Source organism: Phascolarctos cinereus, unplaced genomic scaffold (assembly GCF_003287225.1).
Source record: "Phascolarctos cinereus isolate Bilbo 61053 unplaced genomic scaffold, phaCin_HiC Scaffold_4;HRSCAF=312, whole genome shotgun sequence".
Taxonomy (NCBI): domain Eukaryota; kingdom Metazoa; phylum Chordata; class Mammalia; order Diprotodontia; family Phascolarctidae; genus Phascolarctos; species Phascolarctos cinereus.
In genome coordinates this window covers 92,209,481-92,231,163 of record NW_027555847.1, presented here as the reverse complement: position 1 = coordinate 92,231,163, position 21,683 = coordinate 92,209,481, and the positions used below count along the sequence as shown (strand labels likewise).

General features: G+C 44.1%; 2 protein-coding genes across 4 annotated transcripts in view; one reads left to right on the top strand and one right to left on the bottom strand.

The window, feature by feature from the left end:
* The window catches only part of ALS2CL (ALS2 C-terminal like), a 67,657-nt gene extending 65,609 nt beyond the window's left edge, over positions 1 to 2,048 (top strand). For all 3 annotated transcript variants that reach the window (XM_020998935.2, XM_020998934.2, XM_020998933.2), the window contains exon 26: positions 584 to 2,048. In XM_020998935.2, coding sequence (XP_020854594.1) covers positions 584 to 664 — 81 coding nt within the window. In that variant the 3' untranslated portion in view covers positions 665 to 2,048. The remainder of the gene's footprint in view (positions 1 to 583) is intronic.
* JMJD4 (jumonji domain containing 4) lies at positions 1,042 to 21,647 on the bottom strand. Its single transcript, XM_020998937.2, has 7 exons — positions 21,485 to 21,647; positions 20,498 to 21,070; positions 18,069 to 18,234; positions 14,519 to 14,644; positions 12,291 to 12,558; positions 7,187 to 7,333; positions 1,042 to 2,667 (listed from the first exon to the last, which is right to left on the bottom strand). Exons 2-7 carry the CDS (start codon positions 20,763 to 20,765, stop codon positions 2,365 to 2,367), a joined length of 1,278 nt encoding a protein of 425 aa, XP_020854596.1. The 5' UTR covers positions 20,766 to 21,070; positions 21,485 to 21,647; the 3' UTR covers positions 1,042 to 2,364.
* Between the last annotated feature and the right edge of the window lie 36 nt (positions 21,648 to 21,683).

Sequence of the window (21,683 nt, the reverse complement as noted above, 5' to 3'; positions counted from 1 at the left end):
TTGGTCTTCTGGTTTGGGGGTAGTCTTCCCATTTATAGTTTTTGGAAAGGAGGCTTCCTGCAATCTCACAATTAACGAATGTTAGTAATTGGGCCCCTCTAGGTACATGTCAGAATAGACGATATAGTGGCGGGAGAGGGGAGGGGGATACAGAGGCAGCTTCCAAGTCAGGAAGACCCAGGCTCTAATATCACCTGACACATGCTGGCCGTGTGCCCATAGGCACACACTCTCAGTGCTCCTGGCAACTATCTAAGGCTGTACGTTGGCAGGAAAGATGCCAGGCTATACTGGTAGGAGTTTCTTGATTAAGGAGTGCCCTACACCAATGAAATCACCGGTTTAGTTCCTATCCCTGCCCTCATGCCCTACTCAAACATAGGCATCTGGACTCCCAAGTCCAGTGCTTTCTCCACCATGCTTAGAAGCAGCCTGGTATAATGGAAAAATTGGGCCTTAGGCTGTGCTAGATGCTAATACCCATTCCAGCTCTGGCACTGGATGGTCAACCCCCTTGGGGGTTGAGGTTTGATGTTTCCTCTTGGTGCCTGATTACTCACTGTTTTTTCTCTCTCTGACCCAGTCCTGTTACGAGCACATCCAGAAGGAGGACATGCGGCTTCACCGCTTGGCTGGAGTCCATAATCAGAAGGCTCTTTGGTAGCTCAACCCTTCCGGGCAATGTATGGCCTGGGCCTGGGCCTGGATCGGGTCAAAGGCCAAGGAAGGAGAAGCCGGCAGACGTATCCACACAGGGGGAGGGTAAAGCAATGTGCAGAGCATCACTGTGGCTCCAAGAAGCACACTCTGGTCTGTTCTTATCATCCCAGAGAAGGAGTTCTGGATACAAATGCCCGTTCCTCCTCCTCAGGGTGCTACTCCTCAGGAAATGGATCACCCCCTTCTCTGGCTATCTCACCTTCTTGTGTAGCTTACTCCTGCTAGACTCCCCAGCAGGCAGACAGGCAGGGTCTAGGGTCTTCCACTGGGCTAGGCTTCCCTGGTCCTTGCCTTGGGGAAGATGTTAAGGGGGAAATAATGTTGCACTTTAAATATTTTTTGAGTTTTTTAGAAATAGAAATCGAACATTTGCTACATACACAGTTACTGTGAGATGCCGTGGAGAATACTGAAATGTTTGTGCCGCAGCGTTTCCCTTCGAGGACCTTACACTGTGGAGACAGACAGCCTTAGAGGACTGGGTTCTCTGTGCCCAGGACCAGGACTGAGTGATCTGGGTGGGAATAACTGTCTTCATGTGTCCCACGTGCCCCTGCCCCTCCAGCCTTCTGCTTTTTCCCAAGGAGCCAAGGGAGGGAAAGGTGGAAAGCAGGACCCGAAAAGCAGAACTCCCGTGCCTTTCACTGTGCTCTACATGATGCTGTACCTTAGGAGGACCCAGCTATAATACAAGGGTGAACACAGGTGACAGAAGAAGGTCTGGGCAGCGACTATCTGGGAGTTGGCCGTAAAGGACGAGATCATGGAGTTCGGAGCGTACACACCAAGCTGTGGGAATAATCTTAACAATGATTCTCCACCCCATTTCCAAGCTGTAGCATTCTCAGCAGCCCTGATTATAAGAGCAGCTCTCATTCGTATGGGGCCTGTAGGTTGATAAAGCAGTACGATCAGCTCCATTTTACAGAGCTGGGACTTGAACTCGGGTCTCGTTTCCCACACGCAGTCCACTCTCATCATCGCTGCTCCACCACAACAGACAAAGATTCCTGTGAGTCCTGGGGCAGTTCTTCCTGGAGTGACGTGCAGCTGCCTGTCTGACAACACAGGGAGATCGCCAGGGGAGAAGCAAAGCTGCTGGAGCCTGTGGGGTGATTCCAGAAGAGAGAGGGTCAGAGGGTGAGCTGACGGGCAGGGGAGGAGCCGCTGCTGCTGCTGACTGCTTTGCTTCCCAGGGCGTCACCAGCATCGTCTCTGGTGCTGGCGTGTGATGGCTTTGGGGGAGCTCATGCAAGAGGTGGGGCTTCCTGGGCGCCTGGGATGGAGAGATGCTTTAGAACAGAGGTCAATAAACATCTGCTGGAAAAGCTTCTGAAGTTAGCTTCTTTTCTTTCTATCACATCAGATGGATCTCAGGGAGGTTGTGGGAATAGGAAATTACTTTTTATTTAAATTACGTTCCTAGTATCACAGACCCAGAGAACTAGAAGGGACCTTGGGCTCATCTAGTCCCATCACTTCATTTCACAGATGAGAAAGTTAGGTGACCTCCCCAAGGTCACATAGGTAGTAAAGGGCAGAGCTAGGTTTGAATTCCCAGTGAGTCCCAAGTTCAAGATCACCTTTGGGGCAAGGTGGAGTATACTGACGGACACCTTCTTGATGCTTAATTGTAAAGCATAACTAGAGAGAAGCATTTACTTTTTCCTTCAGGTTGTTGAACAGGTCCTCTGGGGGTGGCGAAAGTTCATCAGTCTCTAGTTTCTGGAAATCTGGGTTTGTGATCAAGGATGCTAACACATCAGCGATACGACTTAAATCAAAAGCTGCATGGTGGGGGCCCAGCCCAGGGCTGTCACTGCAAAGATCTCCCAAGGGTTTGGTCTCAGGAACTTTTTCTAGGATAGAAATTCTCTTTTCTGCTATGACTTTGAGGAAGTTATAAAACTCTTTGTAGTCAATTCCAGTGCATGATTTCATGATCACCTGAAGATCAGAAAGAAAAAGAAGTATTATGAGATTATTATGCTTTAAATGACACTTTCCAAAGTACTTTCTTCATTCAGTAAGTATTTCCTGAGCCCTCTTTGAGCACATACCCAACCTTCATTGGGAACCTCTGGGCTAGAAGCAGTTTCAGACAGAGTCCTTGGTCTCAAGTAGCTCACAGTTTAGTTGGAGAAAATTGCCACAAAAATGTAAGAAGTTGAACAACGCAATAACAAAAACCATGTAACATCCCAATGCAATGTTGATTAATGCCAAACAAGGAACAAAAATAATAAATAATCTGAGTTCAGAGGACGGATTGAGGGAGGGAGGGATCAATATGTTCTGTTGGTTAGGGAAGGCTTGATGGAGGAGGTGGAGTTTGCCTAGAAGAATGGCTAAGATTTGGAGAGGCAGAGAGGAGAACATCACAGACTTAAACAGCATGAGTAAAACGGGGGCCAGGTATATCTGCAGGGCAATGAGTACCTTTAGTCAGGCTAGAGTGGAGGGTCTGAACGCAAGATAATATGGTGCCATGTTGTAGAGGACCTTGAGCGCCAGGATGTGGATGTAAAAGGACAAAAAGTTCAAGCAGGAAGGGACCTTAGAATTCATCTAGCACAGGAGTGCTTAACCTGGGATTGATAGACCCAGATTTCAGAAGTTCCACAAACTTGGATGGGAAAAAAATTAAAACTTTATTTCAGTATAATGGCATCATCTGTAATCCTGTGTATTCAAAAACATTATTCTCAAAAGGGCTCCATAGGCTTTAACCAGGCTGCCTAGGGGGTTTGTGGTCTTAAACAAAAATGGTTAAGAATCTCTATCTAGTGTAACTGTCTCATGTGACAGAAAATTGAGGCCAAGAGAGTGAGTAAATTAATTTTCTAGGGTTGAAGAACTACTTGGTGACAGCTTCCCTGACATCTAGTCCACAGCTCTTTAAAATCGTGGCCATTTTAGTCATCACAGCTGCCCCAACTCTTCCCCACCTTAGTCTTTGCCTATGTGTCCTTGCTTCAACACACTTCAACCAGGTAATGAGGTCAGAGACTATCACCATCATGCCTGGACTTCAGAGGCTCCGATTTCCCCTAGCTGTCCTGGCCTAATAAATCCTTTTTTCTCAATGTACCAGAGACCGAGTTGGGGTTTTTACTAAGAAACTGAAATGAAAATGACAAAGGCAAGAGAAAAAGAGACAAAAACACAGACTGAATTATAAAGCACAGATCCTTATCTCAAGGCTAGTTTGGTTAGCACCATTTATCAGGCACAAGGCCCCTGTTCCCGCCTGTCACTTTAGCCTTCTCAGAGTTAGATGCAAGACAAAGTTTTTAAGACTCCTTCCCTCTATTGAGTGGTCTGTTTTTGCCCTGACAACTTCTAGGCATTACTGCTAGATGGTTGGGCTGGGGCCAACTTTCAGATACTTTTAGGAATGTACTCTTTCCAAGTCAGGCCCATCTTATAATCCAGTAATAGGCACTGAATCCAAGCTAACAAACATTAAGCACCTACCACGTGTAAAGCAGTAGGATTATGCCAGTCCTAGAGGGAAACTCAAAATACTCTGAGACCTGTGATCTCATTCGTTTGGCTGTTTCCTTCAATGATGCCGATGACAGCTATTTTTGTCCCAACTTGTGAGACTCTTGAGCATGATCTCCCTTTAAGTTCACCACAATTTACTCAATGTGCTGGAGGCCTTCCTTGATTCCTCCAGATCGTATCAGGATGTCAGCGGGGAACTCTGACTGTCCACTTGTCATCCCCTCATTTTTGGCCATGTGACTAACCCATCTTTCTATGATACATTTCCTTAATGACATTATTTACTACTGTTTTCCTTTGAAGTTCCTAATTAGTTACATGGTACAATGTACTCACACTAACAATGTCCTCTGTGTGAAATTTAATTTCAATTCTTCAGAAAGTGCTGCATTCCATCCTTTGCTGTCATACAGCAACGCCTGAAGGATGCTGGTATTTGAAAGATGGGCTTCTGTTCCAAAGGCAAGTTTGGAGGCATTAAGATGCTTCACAGTTTCACAAAGGCAAGCTAGTTCACTCTCCTCCTGTTAAACTCTGGGCCCAATATGTTGTCTATCCTCATTATCTGTCCCAAGTATACATGCAAATGGACAAGTGGTAGTTTGTTCGTGCAAATGCATGTCATTATCTGGGCAACAGCCTTCATCCATATGGTCTTTCCTGATACAATCAACGTCATCCTCAAGCGGCATCTGGAAGACCACCCACCCACAATGCACCCCTCTTCAACTTGGACTCTGTGCTGGACTGCCTTTATCACTGTAGTGAATGCCTATGGTGGCTGAGGTTTATGATCAGAGCTTATTTCTGTTATGACGTCATTTGAAGTAGCTTAAATGATTTTTACCATGTAGATGGGAGACATCTTGCTGGAAGAGGGCATTCAAGGCGGTGTTCTACTTAAATGCTTTTTCACAATCAACAAAACAAACACAGCAGGATCTTGTGTTCTTTACATCTTTCAGTTAAGTGTAAAATTGAAAAGATTTGACCCACTGTTGAATATCCCTTGTGAAAGCCTGCTTGCTCCATAGCAATACACCCACGAAGGATGCCCGTCAGTTGGTGTATAGATGACTCTAACAAAGATTTTGCATAGATGCAAAAGTAGGCATATGGTTACTGATGTTCTCTTGGTTGCTTTTTTTTTTGTATTAATAAGGTCCTAGATTTTTTCACACTTTTGATCTTTCCCTCCCTTCAGATACTTTGTGTATCACTCACTCAACAATCTCACAATTGTGTCACTTCCAGTACGAATCACCGCTTTTCTGCCACCGTTCTCTTTAGCACCAATGCTACCTTCCCCATAAGCACATTCAAGATCATGTTAAAGTCCCAGTGTGATGGCTCTTCACTGTCACTGATGATTAAGACAGTTTTCATAAATACTCTTTGCAGATCTTTTCCATCCTCTTCTGCTTGCTGTCCTTCCATTTTTGTCTTTAAATGCCCTTGGGATGACTTTGCTTAGCTGGTCCTCTATCTAGATTTCTAGCCTTTTTTTTTCTGCTTTATGAGATAAAATTGTTCACAATCACCTATTATCCTTCATAAAGATTTTACAAAGGTGTTTAAAATGCCTTTGGCCACCATTTCTCTCTGCTTGGCAAGCAAGTCAAAGGTTCTTCTGGTCTTGTTATGGCAATTGATTTATATTGTTCAAATTTCTGGATAAAGTGATTGCATCTTGTATCCATGTCATTTCTGTTGTTCATTTTCCAACTTTCATTATCAACTGGTTGTTTGAATAGTTCGGAATAAAGTTATTTCAGTGGTATGCTGTGTCATTTTCTCATTATTCTTCCATCTTTTCAGTAATTATGATCTTTATTCTGACCAGTTTGGTGGTCTTAATTATACACAGAAAACTGAATGAGGAATACCTTCCTCATCAATAGCAAGTCTTTTCTCGTCTGTTAAAATATAATCAATTTCATTTTTGTGATTTTGTTTGGTGCTTGCCACGCCCAGAGACTATAAATTCTTTTCTCAAAGAGAATATTCATAATATGAAGATGTGAAGGCTCTGACTGGCCTCAAGGGCTTGGCCTCTTTCAATCCTTTTTTTCTGAACCATGCTTTCCAACCTATTTTCCACCATCCTTGCCTTTTCTCAGTTTTGCAATGAAGTGTCATTGAGTATCAGAGTATACCTTGATTCAGAATTTCTATACCTCTTCATTCTCTGCAACTGACGCTCATGTTTAAGCTGTTATTTTCATGGTTTTGAGAATATATTTCTTGAGTACCGTGACAGAAGACATCAAACATCCATGAAGTAACGCTTCTTCTGGCCTTGGGGTACACAACAAAGCCAACTCCTTTCTTTGTCTCCGAGGAGTAGACCTGTGAGTCACCCTTCTGGTTAGCTGCAACTTCTTTGTGTCTTCTGGTTACATTTTATAGTGAAAATGTCAATACTGTTTATGATTCAGTTCCTCTAGCAGTATGCCAACTTATTGGTCACTGGAGAATAACCTCACATCCAAAGCAACCAGAATCAAATGAAAGTTTACAGACTATCTTTAAAACTATGTGATGCTTAGCACTCTCGGCCCCTTTCCCGTTACTCTACTAACACCGAAGAGACAGAAGGCGGCTGCACAGAGGCGAAGGTCATTTTGTGTTTCTTTATTGGGACCAAGTGATGAGTCAACACCAGGTGACGAGTCTACTGGTGATAAACCCAGAATAACTGGTCAGAACTCAGAGTAACCTTCATGCTTCCGAGAAGGGCTTTGTGCAGGCCCCTATCAATATAAAGTTTTTTTTTTTAAACCTAGCATCACCTTACATACAGTCCATCTTAAGTAAGGGACTCTCTTTGCAGGAAGCAGGGAACCCACAACTAGATACTTTCTAGGGCTCTGGTTCTCTCCCTAGCCCAACTCTGGCTCTCAACCACGGTTTAAAAGAGGAAACCACAAATGTGGCGATCCTGTCCCCATCCTACCTGGCAGTGCTGATGCCAGTCTTCCATAGTGTCCCTCCACTCAGAGATCTCCTGTTGCACAGCATCCAGCTCAGCCTGGAGGAAGTGCCACATGGTAGCCACATTGCAGCCATTCATCCAGTTGTGATTAATGGAGATGGTATCATCCTGAAAGAGTGATGGGTTAAAATGAGCATCCCTGAATGGCCAGCAGAGGTTACCAAAGGGTGACATTTTGAGAGAATGAACAGATGCCAATTTAGTCACCAGATGACAGACCTCAGAGGAGGTATTCTCAAGGCTCGTTCCCGTCAAGGTGAGGAAAAGAGGCCAAGGACAGTGGTGCATGCTTGTAGCTCCTACCACTGGGGAGGCTGAGGCGGGTCCAGTGGGGGAGTTATGAGCTGAAATGGGGGAAGCCAGACTGGATATCTACATTAAGTTTGGGCCAAGATAAAGGACAAGCAAGCTGCTTAAGGAGGGGCAGGACCAGTCCAGGTCAGAAAATGAGAGCACATTAAAGCTTCGATCAACATTGGGACTAGGCCCCTGGCTGTCTGCCCTATTTCCAGCTTGGTTGAGATAGAGGTAGAAAGGGCTGGAGGCCCAATCTGTCCTCTGATTAGCCTTTTACAAGTGGCTATGAAAATGTAAAGACTCCTGAGAGAGGTGCACATCAGCTGACAACCTGGTGGGGAACCAGGACTAGAGGCAGAATTTGAACCCGGGGCTTCCTAGGTTCAATAGCCCAGTGCTATTGGATGTGTGCCACTGGACCCAAAGCTGCCTCTGTGCTTTTTGCCCACTGCCACCGGGGCCAGGAAGAACCAGTGCAAGCCTTGTTTCCACAGAAGAGGCCTTCCTGCCACCGAGCCTTGCTTCCCTTCTCCACGATAAGCAGCCCCAGCCTCTTTAACTAACCCTCACGCGGCACAACCCAGGGGCCTTTTGCTGTCCTGTTGCCTGGCTTCTAAGCATGCTTGCTCTAACATGGCCCTGGAAAGAAATGCAGCACTGTAAAGTTAAACACATACTGAGGTGGTGTAACCAGGGCAGGGCACAGCAGGATCGCCACTTCCTTCCTTCTGTTTGGGGCAGTGGGCAGAGTGCTAGGGGTGGAATCAGGAAGACTCCTCTTCTTGAGTTCAAATCTGGCGTCAGACACTTAACTAGCTGTGTGCCCCTGGGCAAGCCACTTCACCCTGTTTGCCTCAGATTCCTCATCTGTAAAATGACCTGGAGAAGGAAATGGCAAACCGCTCCAGTATTGCTGCCAAGAAAAGCCCAAAAGGGAAGAGCCGGACAAAACTGAAAAGTGACTGAACCACCACCACCTTCTAGACATCATACTACTTAAAGCAGTCTCAGAGAACTCAGTGCTGCTGTGGTGGCTAGGTCACACTGCTGACTCATATCGAGCTTGCAATCCACTAAGTACCCTCCCCTCACACACAACCATAAAACAAACAAACAAAAACCAGCTGCTACACAGATACTGAATCTGAAGCCGACTTTTTGAACTCAAGGGTAAGGCATTTATTCCTATGAAAACTTCACCTTATCAGTGCTTTGTTGAAATCTAGGTCCACTACAGCATTCCGCCTGAGCTCTGTAACCTCTTCTTCCTTTTCCAGATGTTCAGTCACCAGCCATTGGCTAACATTTTAGGATTTTGGCAGAAACTGAGGTACGTTCACCAGCCTACGGTTGCAGATTCCACTTTCTTTCTCTCTCTCTTTTTAAACAGATACCACATTAGTCCTTTTCTAGGATGTTCCAAAGATTGCTGATGGAGTTTATGCTATCACACCTATCCAGCACCTTAAGATGCACTTTGTTTGGCTCTGGTGACCTAGAATTCAAGGCCTCTTTTATTATAATTTCCTACCTTAGTTTTCATTTCCACTGAGTCATTTTTATTTTATCTTTTCTAAAGCTTTCCTTAGTACAGAAAACAGAAGCAAATTAAGTCAAGTAGTTCTGTGTTTTTTGTTACACAGCCCTCTCTCTTCCTCATCCTTTTTTTTCCCTGCAATACAGATTTTTTAAATCCTTTTTTGTTGTTCTTAGCTTTCCTAACCAGTCTCAGCTCACTCCAAGCTATACCGGACTCTTGCAGGCCTGTGCCATGGTTTTGGATTTTTTACCCCATTTGCCTTTGCATCAATCTTCTGAAGACATGACTATTAAAAAAAACCAAACAAACCAAAAAAACCCCCCAAAACCTAAGTTGCTCTATGAATTTGCTGTTCATTCACATTGCTCTCTTTAAGTTACTATTTCTTTCCCTTATTGGAACTATTCTCTTTGTGATTTAAGAATTTCATTCTTGAAAACTTCCCATCCCTCCTGCATTGACTTCCCCTACAGAATTTTAGTAGAAGCCACATTTGCTTAGACACTTCTATTTAAGAACTGTCTCTTTTTACTGTGAAGTGAAGGGAAGAGGCACGTAGCTCAGCATCCTTGTGGTTGCTCTTGTTTTCTATAAACTGTACTCTCCGTTGCTCAGGAAGATGTTGTCCAGCTGCTAAGGCTAGCCCAAGTTCATGCCCTGGCTTCAATCTGGTTTTATGACCTGATGCCTCAAGCTAGACATTATGGGAAAGTCTGGACCAGGGGTGGGGAACCTGAAGCCTTGAGGCCACATGTGGCCTTCTTGGTCCTCAAATGCAGCTCTTTGACTGAAGTTTGGAGTCACTCAAAGGGCTGCACTTGGGGACCTAAAGCACTACATGTGGTCTTGAGGCTGCAGGTTCCCCAGCCCTGGTCTGGACTGAACTGATATCCTGACACTTAATTATATAAATCTTTTTCTTTCTGTTTGCTAATGTATTTAAGATGTTTTGATTCACTGAATGGAAACTCAATGGAAATTCATAAAGAAGTTTACCCCAGTTACTTTTAATTGCTTAATAAAGCTCTGAGAAAATCTTACCTGTTAACATAAATAAGTGATTTTATTCCACAAAAGATACTACTTGCCCTTCCTCTGCACCCTTTAAAATCTGGTCTTCCCCAAAACAGGGTCCATGTCAGATCATGCCTGGTTTTCCTTTCCTTATCTGTCATGAACTCTAAGATGGAAAGGTCACTGTTTGCTGCCTCCCGCCTGTGCTACCAAAGTTTCTTCTATTTCACTCAGGAAGTTCCTCCTTGTCGATGAGAATCACATCCAGAGTAGTGCTTTTTCCATATTCTGAAGCATAAAATTATCATTGAGCAATCTAATAAATCATTAGTAGTTCTGCTTTTGGCTGACAACTCCAGCAGATGTCTGGATATCTTACGGTCTCCTATCTCTACTATATAACCATGCTTTGCTATGTCTATATATGTTTCTACGTCTGATCTCATCTAGTTCTTTCTTCTGTCCAGGTGGTCAATAGTGTACTGTCATGACAATATTGCCCGTTGAAATTCACCCAAATGTTCTCTACCAGGCTCCTTTCCTTGAGTCCTGGATTTCCTCATGCTACAATATCTTCATATGTGATGCTTCTCAGTCCCTACTTAAAACTTTTTTTTTTTAATAAAACATACCATTCTGGATCTACTATCAAGTCTCAGTGATATCTATGAGGTCATATTTGCCTCTTCATATCAGGATGTCTCATTCACCACCACCATCACCCTGGCTTTTTTTAACCTTTGTGCATTTGAATATAGGCATCCTTTGACTTTTCTCTCCTATAAATTTCTTGGCTTCTCTAGTGCTATTCTACCTAAACTGTGGTATGTCTCACTGGTATTTAACTTGGTAGACATCCATAGCCAAACACTTTCCCCCTCCCCACCTTTCCTTTTCAGTTGAAAGCCCTATGAGGCAAACACACTCTTACCAGCCCTTTTCAGGCATGATCCTGTACCTGAATATCGGACACTGCTTCATTCTTTTCAAGTATATCTTATGTCCTCAACATAATTGTGAGCTTGCGGGGCAAGTACTATGCCTTCTGTTTCTTTGTTTCTCTGTTGTCTAGTACTGGGCTAGGCACCAGTAAGCACTGAAATGTTTCTTTAGACCCAGGGCAAGTCAGTCTCTCCAGGCCTTAGTTCCTCATCTGCAAAATGAAGGGGTTGAGGTCACTGATGTCCAAGGTCTCTTCCTCCTCTAAATCTTGTGTTCCATGATTTTATGAAATGTTTATTTAAAATCAAACACGTAAATGGTAAAAAATAAAATATTATTAAAAAAGATTAAAAAATAAATTCAAACACATGGGAGATTACATGCAAGGTATTTTGCACATAGAACAGCCAGCATTTATAGTGTTTTGAGGTTCAAAAAGTATTTCCATATATTACCTTCTCATCTGATCCTCACAGTAAGCCTCTGAAGCAGGCAGGTATGACAGGCATTGTTACTGTCATGCCAAGGGTAGATCTGAACCCAGGTCCCATATGTCTCTGAGTTAAATGAACAAAACCCAATTGTTCTCCTGGCCTAAACTCAACTCAATGAACATCTATTAAACACTACTATGTGGGGGTCCTTGGGCTCAGCGCCAAAGATTCAAAGATGAAAAAGGACAGAGCCTACCTTTAAGGAGTTTGGAATAATAGTAACTCAAATTTCTATAGCATTTAAAGTTTCACAAAGGTCACATTTGGTTCCTTCCAAAACCCTATAAAGTAGGCAGTGCAAGTATGATTATCCCTATTTTTGCAGGTGAGTAAAATGAGATTCATAAGGGTTAAGTAACTTGCCCACAGTCACACAGCTAGTAAATACTGGAACTAGGATCCCATATAAGTAATAAAACATACACATATAATCATAACAGCTAACATCTATATAGTGCTTACAATGTGCCATGCACTAGGCTAAGCATTTGATCCTCACAACCACCCTGGGATGTAGGTGTTATTATTATCCCCATTTTAAAGGTGAGGAAACTGAGGCAAACAGAGGTGACAGAGTCACACAGCTAATTAAAGTCCAAGGTCGAATCTGAACTCAGATCTTCCCAGCTCCAGGTTCAGTTGCTAAGATACAGTGTCATAAGTGTAAAGGAGAAGTCCAAACAAGGTGTTAGGAGATATCTGTGGTGGAAGAGATCATTTTTACCATGAGGAAAGAGAATAAAAGGAAGCTTAACAGAGAAGGTTTTGTGGATCTTACCAGATTGTAAACCTGATGATGCCACCCGCTGGGAACAAAGATCATCTCTCCTGCTTCCTGGATGACTTCAATGGGTGGACAGCATTTGGGGTACTCTGGGTACACTTTAATGTCAAGGAGGGCAGAGGAAGTAACATCATAGGGCAGGTTCCCGTGATGATCCCGAAGGCTCTCTTCTTGCCCTGGGGGGTAGAGTAGCCATCTCTTCCTTCCACAGACATTGACCGACCAGCTATAGGAGCGGAAGACATCCGCGTGGAACGGGGTCCTGTGGAGTGAGTCAATAAGCTGCACAATGGATTTTAATTCAGTTAAAAAATCCCTGTGACACAAAACATGGAAAGTTTAGTCCCGTCTTTCATATCCATAAAACCTTATCCAATCTTCCCATCATATGTGTCAAGGTAATACTGATGATCCTTCAAAATCTGTGAACATTAGTAGGAGAAAAAGACCTAGATGGGAGTTGTGTCTCTAACACCAGCTGTGTGACCTGGAGCGAGTCACAAAACTTCTTTGATTTTCAGTTTCCTCACGTGTAAAATGGGGCTGATACACTGTCCACAGAGCAGGCTGTGAGAAAAGTACTTTGTAAACCTTAAAGCACTTTGTGACCTATTAATCAGCAGCCTGCCAAAAATGTAGACAATCTTTTCTATTTACTATGATCACTGTGACTCAAACAAGTCTTTCAGTCTTTATTTAGCTTCTGCTCCCTTCTTAGGTCAAGTGATAAAATTTATATTGAGGAAAAATAGGCAAGAATAAGAAAAGGATTATGGGGGCAAAAGGAAGAATTTGTATTGTTAGATCCCAAATTATGTTAAAAAGAGGTTATTATCAGATGCCAGATTTAAAAAAAAACCCCAGAAAAATCAATTAGTGGAGCAGCATAGCTAAGAACAGACCTACATATGTGGTCCTTAGATCCAAACTTGCAGCGCTCGACAGGCGGGTGAATCCCAAATCGAGCTTAGGAATGTTCTGAAGAGTAGCGGCCACTCTTCTCTGGACTCAGGAAAGGAAGAGATGCCGGGATTGCCTCTCACGGATGAGAAGCGTACATGATGGTCAAGCTTAGGTCTGAGGGGATTTCAGGACAGATTAATTAGCTAAATAAAATTCGGCCCACCTAGTCTGGGGTGGATTTTTTTCACATGCACTTACCTTGCAAGGTAATTCTGAATTATTTTTTGAATTTGCATATAATTGTAGATTCTGCTTTTCCTTTTCAATATCCTTCCAAAACACACTCTTATGGTTTTGAATGGGAATGAGGGGAGGAAAAAAAGAGAGAAGCAGATGCTAAGAAGGCGGGACCTGTGCTGCACAACGGTAGCAATGTCAGGAATAGAGGGAGGAGAGTACATAAATATATATTTCATATACTAGATCTTTGGACCTGGGAAACCACAATCGATGAAGTTAGAGGCCAGGAATCAGGGAATTTTAGTAAAGAGTACAAGATGACAGAGCTCTGGGTCTAAAGACAATGACCTTTGGACTGGCTATGAGACGGGAGGAGCTGTGGTCCCAAGTACCTGCAGATCAACGATTCCCAAGGACCAGGACCAGATCCTTCAGGGAGCAGGGATATAGGATGCTTAGGATCTAGGAAAAGTAGAAAGGCTAGAGAAGGCACACCAGAAAAGAGGGGAAATGGCCAATGACATGAACAGAGGCATCAAGGTAGGAAACCATAAGATATATTCAGAGGGCAGTCAGCCTGGACAAAGTAGAGGATTTGTATCAGGGAATGTTGGGAGGAAAGGAGAGAAAGGTAGGTTCCTAACATTACAGAGGACAGGAAAATGTTGACATAAAGAATAAGGAATTTATTTCATAGCTATGAGGAAGCCATTGAAACTTACTGATGAGGAAAGTGATGGTGAAAAGTAGTATTTTAGCAAAGATGTCTCCCTGGGATATTGAAGTGATCTCAGGTTATAAAGGCTATGCCAACAGAGCCCAGGCTCTAGCAGGTGCTGTCACACCGGGAAGGCATGCACTACAGTCCTGGAGTCACATTGTGTCTGCTTTCTGAGGACCAGCCTAGTAAGAAACCAAGAGGCTTATCACCACTAAGTTATTAACTGTGGCCATGGCAACCCATGAGCCTGGCAGCAGTGTGCAGAATAGACTGGAGGGAGCAGAGCCTGAAGCACCCTATAGAACTGAAGACACCCCACACACCCCACCACCACCAAGAGTCCAAAACACAGCTTTACCATGATCCTTTTGGTCCCATGTAAACAAAACGATAATCATCCACTGCCAGTTCATCCCAGTACTCATTCAGCCAATCAGATGAGAAATACACAGGTGTGGTGTATACGTGTTGATCTGGGAAACTCCTTAAAAAAGAAGAGATAGGGTGAGAGAAAACATTCCAGGTCGCCCCATGCAGTTCTATAGGCTCTAGTGCCCATCTTCTTTGCTTGGATAAATTTTCCTAAATGCAGGAGCTGTCCTCGACACCCCCCCCCCATGCCTCAACAGCATCTCTCACACATCCACTAATATAGCCGCCATCACCTCTCACTAGAGTACTGTGATGGGCTCCACATTGGCCCCCTGCCTCCAGGCTCCCCTTTCTCCAAAGACACCTCCTCTTGGCTGCCCAAGTGAGATTCCTAAAACACAGACCATGTCTGACCACAACACCCCCTGGCACTGAAAGCCCTTCACAACCCGACTCCAATCTACTTTTGCAGATTCTTGTTACACACGCCTCCCCTTCACACATGCTGGTCTAACCAGAGTGGCCGTGCTGCTTCCCACACATGCCATGCCCTCTCCAACCCCCATGGTCCCCTGGGTCCTGGAACAGGCTCCTTCCTCACTTCCACTTCTTAGAAACCCTAGCTCCCTTCAAGGTTCAGCTCAAGCAGCGCCTCCTGCGTGGATGCCCCAGGGGCTAGTGCATCCTCTGCCTCCAAATTACTTTGCACGCATCTTATTTCTCCAACAGAATATCAGCTCTCTGAAGGCAGGGGCAATTTCATTTCTGTCCTTGTACAAGGACAGAGAACTCTCTGTCCCTTTGTCTTCTGTCCTGATAATCAAAGGGGGAAGCACGATCAGGGCTCCTGAACTCTACTTCTAGAGAATCTCCTCATCTAATCTAGAACCCTTAAAAGAAAAGTAGCTGCTGCCCCTTGGGGACCTGTGATTTAACTCAGACGAATAAACTCCCCCTACCCATGCAGATCAGCACCTTCTCTACAAATTACAGCTTTAAGAGATTTGTCTGGAGCACCAAGAGGCTAAGTTGCCCAGGATTACACAGTCAGTATGTGTTAGGACTTGAACCCTTGTGATTTTGAGGTTGTCTCTAGCACCTATACCATGTTGCTTTCTTTGCACACAGCCACTGCTTAATAAATGCTTGTTGATTGACAGTATAGATACCAATTGTAACTTTCTGTTAGCAAGAACCAGTTGACTTGGGCATGGGTTGGAATCCTACAATACAAGTTTATTCATCGAGGGCAGTATGATAGAGTGGAAAGAACACTGAATACTCAGAAAACCTAGATTCTAGTCTCAGCTTTGGAATGAGCTATGTAAAGCTGGAGAAATGCCTCAGTTTCCTTATCTGCAAAATGAGACAGAGTTGGACTATATGGCCTTTAATGCCTCTCTCTCACACAGACGGTTTTTTTTTTTAATTTTGGTGAGGCCATTGGGGTTAAGTGACTTGCCCAGGATCACACAGCTAATAAGTGTCAAATATCTGAGGCTGGATTTGAACTCAGGTCCTCCTGACTCCAAGGCTAGAGCTCTATCCACTGTGCCACTAGCTGCCCCTTCACACGGACATTTTGTAATTCTGAATCAAGACTGTATTTTGTACCAAGCTCATTATTTCTAAAGAACACTTTGTAAAAAAAAAAAAAGAGAGAGACAGAGAGAAAGAATCACCTGCTGTAGACCAGCACGTGACAAGAATCTGGGCAAGTCAACATAGACAGATAGACAGACCCTCAAAAGAAGAGAGCCTACTGAAAGACAGTGTGAGGGGCAGCTGGGAAGTGGCAGTGGGGCAAGGAGTATGCCCAATCGCTCATTTCCTCCTTTTCACTCCCTTTCAATCTTTACTGGCCTGGTAAAGGCGGATGACTTAGTAAGTGATTTGAATATAACTGTATATACAGCACTTGTATAGGTATTATAATTCAACATGTCTTCTGCTATAAATATGCTTGGTAGACAAGGTTAAAATGATCACCCAGACCTTTTCTCTACTTTTTAACATTACTGTGGAAAATCACTATTTCTGTTAACATTCTCTTGCTCAAAAACCCTAATGGCTCCCCATTGCAAAAAGAGTAATTGTACCATTTCTGTAGCTTGCAATTGGAGGCCAACACCACCTGGTAAGTACAACACCTGGTCTTAATCCACCTCTCTCACCCTCTGCTTTGGCTAGTCTAATGTACTCAAACCGAGCATACCCATCACCATCTCTTTGTTCAGAGTCTGATGTATCTGGAGTATTTCTTTTAGTATATTAATTGTGTGTGTGTGTGTGTGTGTATACACACGTATATATACATATATATGTATATATACACACACATAATTAATTTGTTCATCAAACATCGACTAAGCATGATTTATATGCACAGCACTAAAGCAAGCACTATAAGGCACAGAGACGATTAAGCTATGACAGGTCAGTCTAGTAGGGAGAGCTGAACACAAACAATATTACAAGAAGAAGGCAAAGTGTTAGGAGGCAGATAGAGTGCTCTGGGCGTGATCAGGTAAGGCCACTGGCATCAGGGAAGGTTTCACAGAACTGGCATCTGAACTGAGCTTTAAAAGATTTTGACAAATGGAACTCACGAATTCTTATTGGACCACTTAAGTCCCTGCTGAAAACTCTCTCCTCTGAACTTCTATTGCACATGATATTTTTTTTTATTTTAAACCTATTTATTTTTGAGCATTTCTTTTTTAAAAAATTTGAGTTTCAAATTCTCTCCCTCTCCTGACCCTCCCCCACCCACTGAGAAGGCAAGAAATACAGTCCCCAGACTGTTTAGATTGGCACTTAGCACACGCTGTCTCAGAGTAACTTTTAGTTATCTTGTTACACTCACATAGTTCTTCCAGGACAACTCCAAGCTGTTTCAATAGTTTAGGGTATAATTCATCCGGGTCATTTGGGACAGTCAGGTGTTTTCTCTTATTATCACTTCCCTTCATCTTGGGCTTCAATGAATCATAAAACATCTGAGCAAGAAGGAACTTAGCTAGTCAATGCCCTCAACTTTAGGTCCACATGAATAAATCTCTCTCATCATTCCCTCGACTTTGGAGATAAATTTATCAATACACAAACTGAGACTTAATCAGGTGTTCTGATTTTAGCTAAATATGATGTGAGAATTCCTCTGTGGACAATATCAACGATAGGGATAAGGAAGGAGATGATTCTCATTTTAATTCAAATGTTTACCAGTTCACTGGCAGACTTCCTTCAGAGACTAGGGGCACACTCTGAGAGTATATGGCCATAGCATGAGGCCTCCCCCTAATCTCCCCTCCAGGCTGAGGTCAGGTGCCATTTCATGAGAAACACCTTCCTTTAGTTATTACTACTCTCTCTCTCTCCTCAAATTACCTTGTCTTTATTAAATTCTACTCATGCCTTTTGCTTTCCCATCACAGCTGATTTCTGGTGCTGAAATAATGCTTGGTGAACTGGATTTATCCATTTTCAGAAAACTGACAAAGGTCAAGTCCATACTTGGTGATCTAGCCTTTTACCTACACAGATGCCAGTCCTTGAGGTAGAGACATCCCTTGGGAGAAGAGTAGTTGCCCTGGATGTAGTCTTTCCAGTAGCTTATGTAATCCCTCAGTGGGATCTGCTCTTTTGGATTAGAGTTGTATTCCTGGACATTGCAGTTGGCGACAGGAACTACTGCATCCCCTGAAACAAACAGAGATCTTTCTCACCAGCTTGCTGGAGGAGAGCCCTTGCTGAGAAAAACTTGGCATCTTAGCTGCTCCTACCTCCTCAGCCCCGCCCATCCTCCCCCAGAATGCCCTTGCCCCTCTTCCACCAAACACCGTCCTCTTCTGTCTTCCTACTAGGACACAGGCAGTTACGCAGAGTCCAGGACAGAGCATGTAAGGAAGATCCATATTCAAATCCTGCCTCAGGCAGTGACTAGCTGTGTGACTCTGGGCCAGTCACGTAACACCTGTCTGTCTCAAGTTTCCTCAACAGTGAAATTGGGATAATTACAGCACTTACTTCCCAGGGTTGATGAGTGAATAAAATGAGAAAATATTTGTAAAGCCTGTCGGACAGCGTCTGGCATGCAGTAGATACTCAATAAATACTTGTTTCCTCTCTACTGAAGGCTGTTCAAGAACTTCCCCTGTGACCCTATCCAAAAGGAATAAATCCACGACCCTCTGGACACTCGGGACTTTGGAACCTCCTTGCTGGAGGAGCACTTTAATTACTACATTAACACATGGTCCCTGTACTGAAAGAGCCTAGCCCTAGGATCCACTTAGGGAGAAAAGCCAAACAAATGTAAACCAATATATTACCTTTTATTTATATTAGTCACTCAGGATCTTAGGAGTACACAGCTAGGAACTACACCAAGTCTGAGACAAAAAGAAGCACAGTTGGATTTCGACAGGCTATGGGGAGGACTTTTTTTTTTTTAAATCAGATTTGTGATTTCACTGGTATATGGAACTCAAGGAACTATTCCATAAAGGCCTAGTCTGAGAGTTGCCTGGGGCTCCTAGGGATTAAGTGACTTACCCAGGGTCACTTAGGCAATGTGGGAAGAGTGGAAGAGAGGAATGGTGGCAGGTAAATGAGTCTAGTGTGGGAAGGTGTAACACTAGCCCCAGGAGATCAAATCCAGAGATATGAATCCCACTAAGTTACCTTAGATAAATCACTTTGAACTTTGGTTTCCTCATCTATGAGATGAATATACTACTTGCTAGGCCTACCTTATCCTCAACATAGTGAGGCTTAAGAGGAATAATGGATGTGAAACCACGTAAAGTGCTATAAAAACAAGCTATATTGATCTCATTTTACGCTCCTTCGATGGAATGACTCCCTACCTATGTTCAGCATTGAGTTTTTTATTTTTGACTTTTAAGGTTTTATTTTTTATACATATTTTAGGTTTATTTTTTAGTTACAAGCTTTCAACACTCTTATGTTTTATTTCACATTTATTTTATTCCTCCTGTTTAGCCATCTGCTTGTGTCCTTTCCTCAAAAATCATCCTGTAAAGTCTCTGATGGTAAAGACTAGATCACGGGTAGGGGAACCTGTGGCCCTCTAGGTCCTCAAGTATGGCCCTTGACGGAATCCAAACTTCATGGAACAAATCCCCTTAACAAAAGGATTTGTTGGGGCAGCTAGGTAGAGCAGTGGATAGAGCTCCAGCCTTGGAGTCAGGAGGACCTAAGTTCAAAACCAGCCTTTGACAATTGACATTAGTTGTGTATCCCTGGGCAAGTCACTTAACCCTGATTGCCTCAGTACAAAAAAAAAAAAAAGGATTTGTTCTGTAAAACTTGGACTCAGTCAAAAGGCTGCACCCAAGGACCTAGAAGGCCAAACATGGCCTCGAGGTTGAAGTTTCCCCACCCCTGCTCTAGATCACTTATAATTCCTCAGAGTACACCCAGACCCTGCTTTAAGAAAACTAAGAAACACACAAATCAGATCTTGACCATACCATTAAAAAGTAGTTAGTAAGTTAAAGCCACTGAGCTGCTATTATAGACTGGCTGCATTTCCTGAGATTGCAGAGCTGATTGTCTCAAGAAAGTGGAAAGGCCCCTAGACTTGGCAGTCAGGGGACCTACGTTCTAATCCTAGCCCTGTCATGTACTACCTTGAGACCTTGGGCAAGTCACAATCTCTACAGGCACTCCCTTTCAGCTCTAAATCTATGGTCCAGACACCAGAAAGCAGCCCTATGAGCCTCTTTTTACCGAAGGGGCTCCCCCTGGGTCTCTGGCTTCCTTTGTGTTGTGTGTCCTTAGGGAAGTCTTGTCTACACTCCCAGATCTTGTGTCCAGGTCACAAGACCCTGACAGCAGGGACTTGTTAACTGATTGTTGAAGGTGTTTTCCTTTAAGGACAATGACACCCATCAGCGTTTGCCCCTTACACTGAACCGCTTCTGGCTGAAATGCTTACCAAAATTCCAAAGAAGGTGATCAAAGTTAGGTTTCCCATCCTGGGTCACCCAGTACTTCCTGCTTCCCCAGCCCTTGGTGAAGGCAGAAGAGAAAACACAGGGGACATTTGGGAGCAGGTAGCCTTTGAAAAAGTCCAAGTAAGTGAAAGATTCTGCCTTGATATAGTCCACACTGGCATGGGGTTGGCAAAACCTCTCATAGGCCAGCGGTGGTCTCTGATGTCTGTCAAAAAACTTGCTCGCATATACATAGGTTTCCCAATCCATTTCGACCTAGACACCACCTGGGCACACCAGGTGTGAGGCTAGTTCCTGCTTGACCAAGAAGAGGCCATTCTAGCCTTCATTTCTCTACCAGGCTCAACACTCTGGGGAAATTGTTTTCAGTCAGATTTCTGGACCCTTCTGGCTAAGGGGAGGCTTGAAATGCTTTAAATGGTGCATAAGTATTCCCACAAACAAAGGATGTTTCCAAAGCATAAGCAGGAAGGACGGGAAAGCAGGAGGCTCTTGCTGGGGACACAAGGCAGGTCGTCATGAGGAACTCGCTGCAATGACCTCGGCGGAGGAACCTAGGAGAGGAGGAGGAGGAGGGGGGACAGAGGAAACAAGTCAACAGCGTCTCGGAACTTCAGCCTTGGGGGTACGGAGCTTGTTCATACAGAGGTGATTGCGTGTTGTCTCTCCCTCCATCCCCCACCCCCACAGGCCGAGAGCAGGGCCTGTCTCGTACAGTTCTTTGTATCCCCAGCGCTTCGCCCGGTGCCTGGCACACACTAGGCGATTAATAAGTGTTTACTATCTGACATCACTCGGTCCAAACGCGTCATCACAAAACAAACAAACAAAAAACGACCAAAGGCCCAGAGAGGGAGTGAGACTCGCTAGAGGTTTCACAGCAAGTGGTGGGCAAGGCTGGGATTCGAACCGGGGACTCGGAACTCCAGGCCCTAGCTCTTGCTCTACACATGCCTGCTTCTACTTACAAAAATTTAAAAAGTTTCCTCCAGACGCGGCGGTTCTGATTGCAGCGCCGATACCTTCCAAATGAGCCCCGCGACAGCGGAGGGATGACACAGGATGATCACCAAGCAGCCCGTGCTGCGGTCAGGCTTCCCGCGCCTGCGCAAGACCGCCTTCTGACTTCACCCCTCCGACTCAGCCACTTCCGGTCTGGGCTAGTAC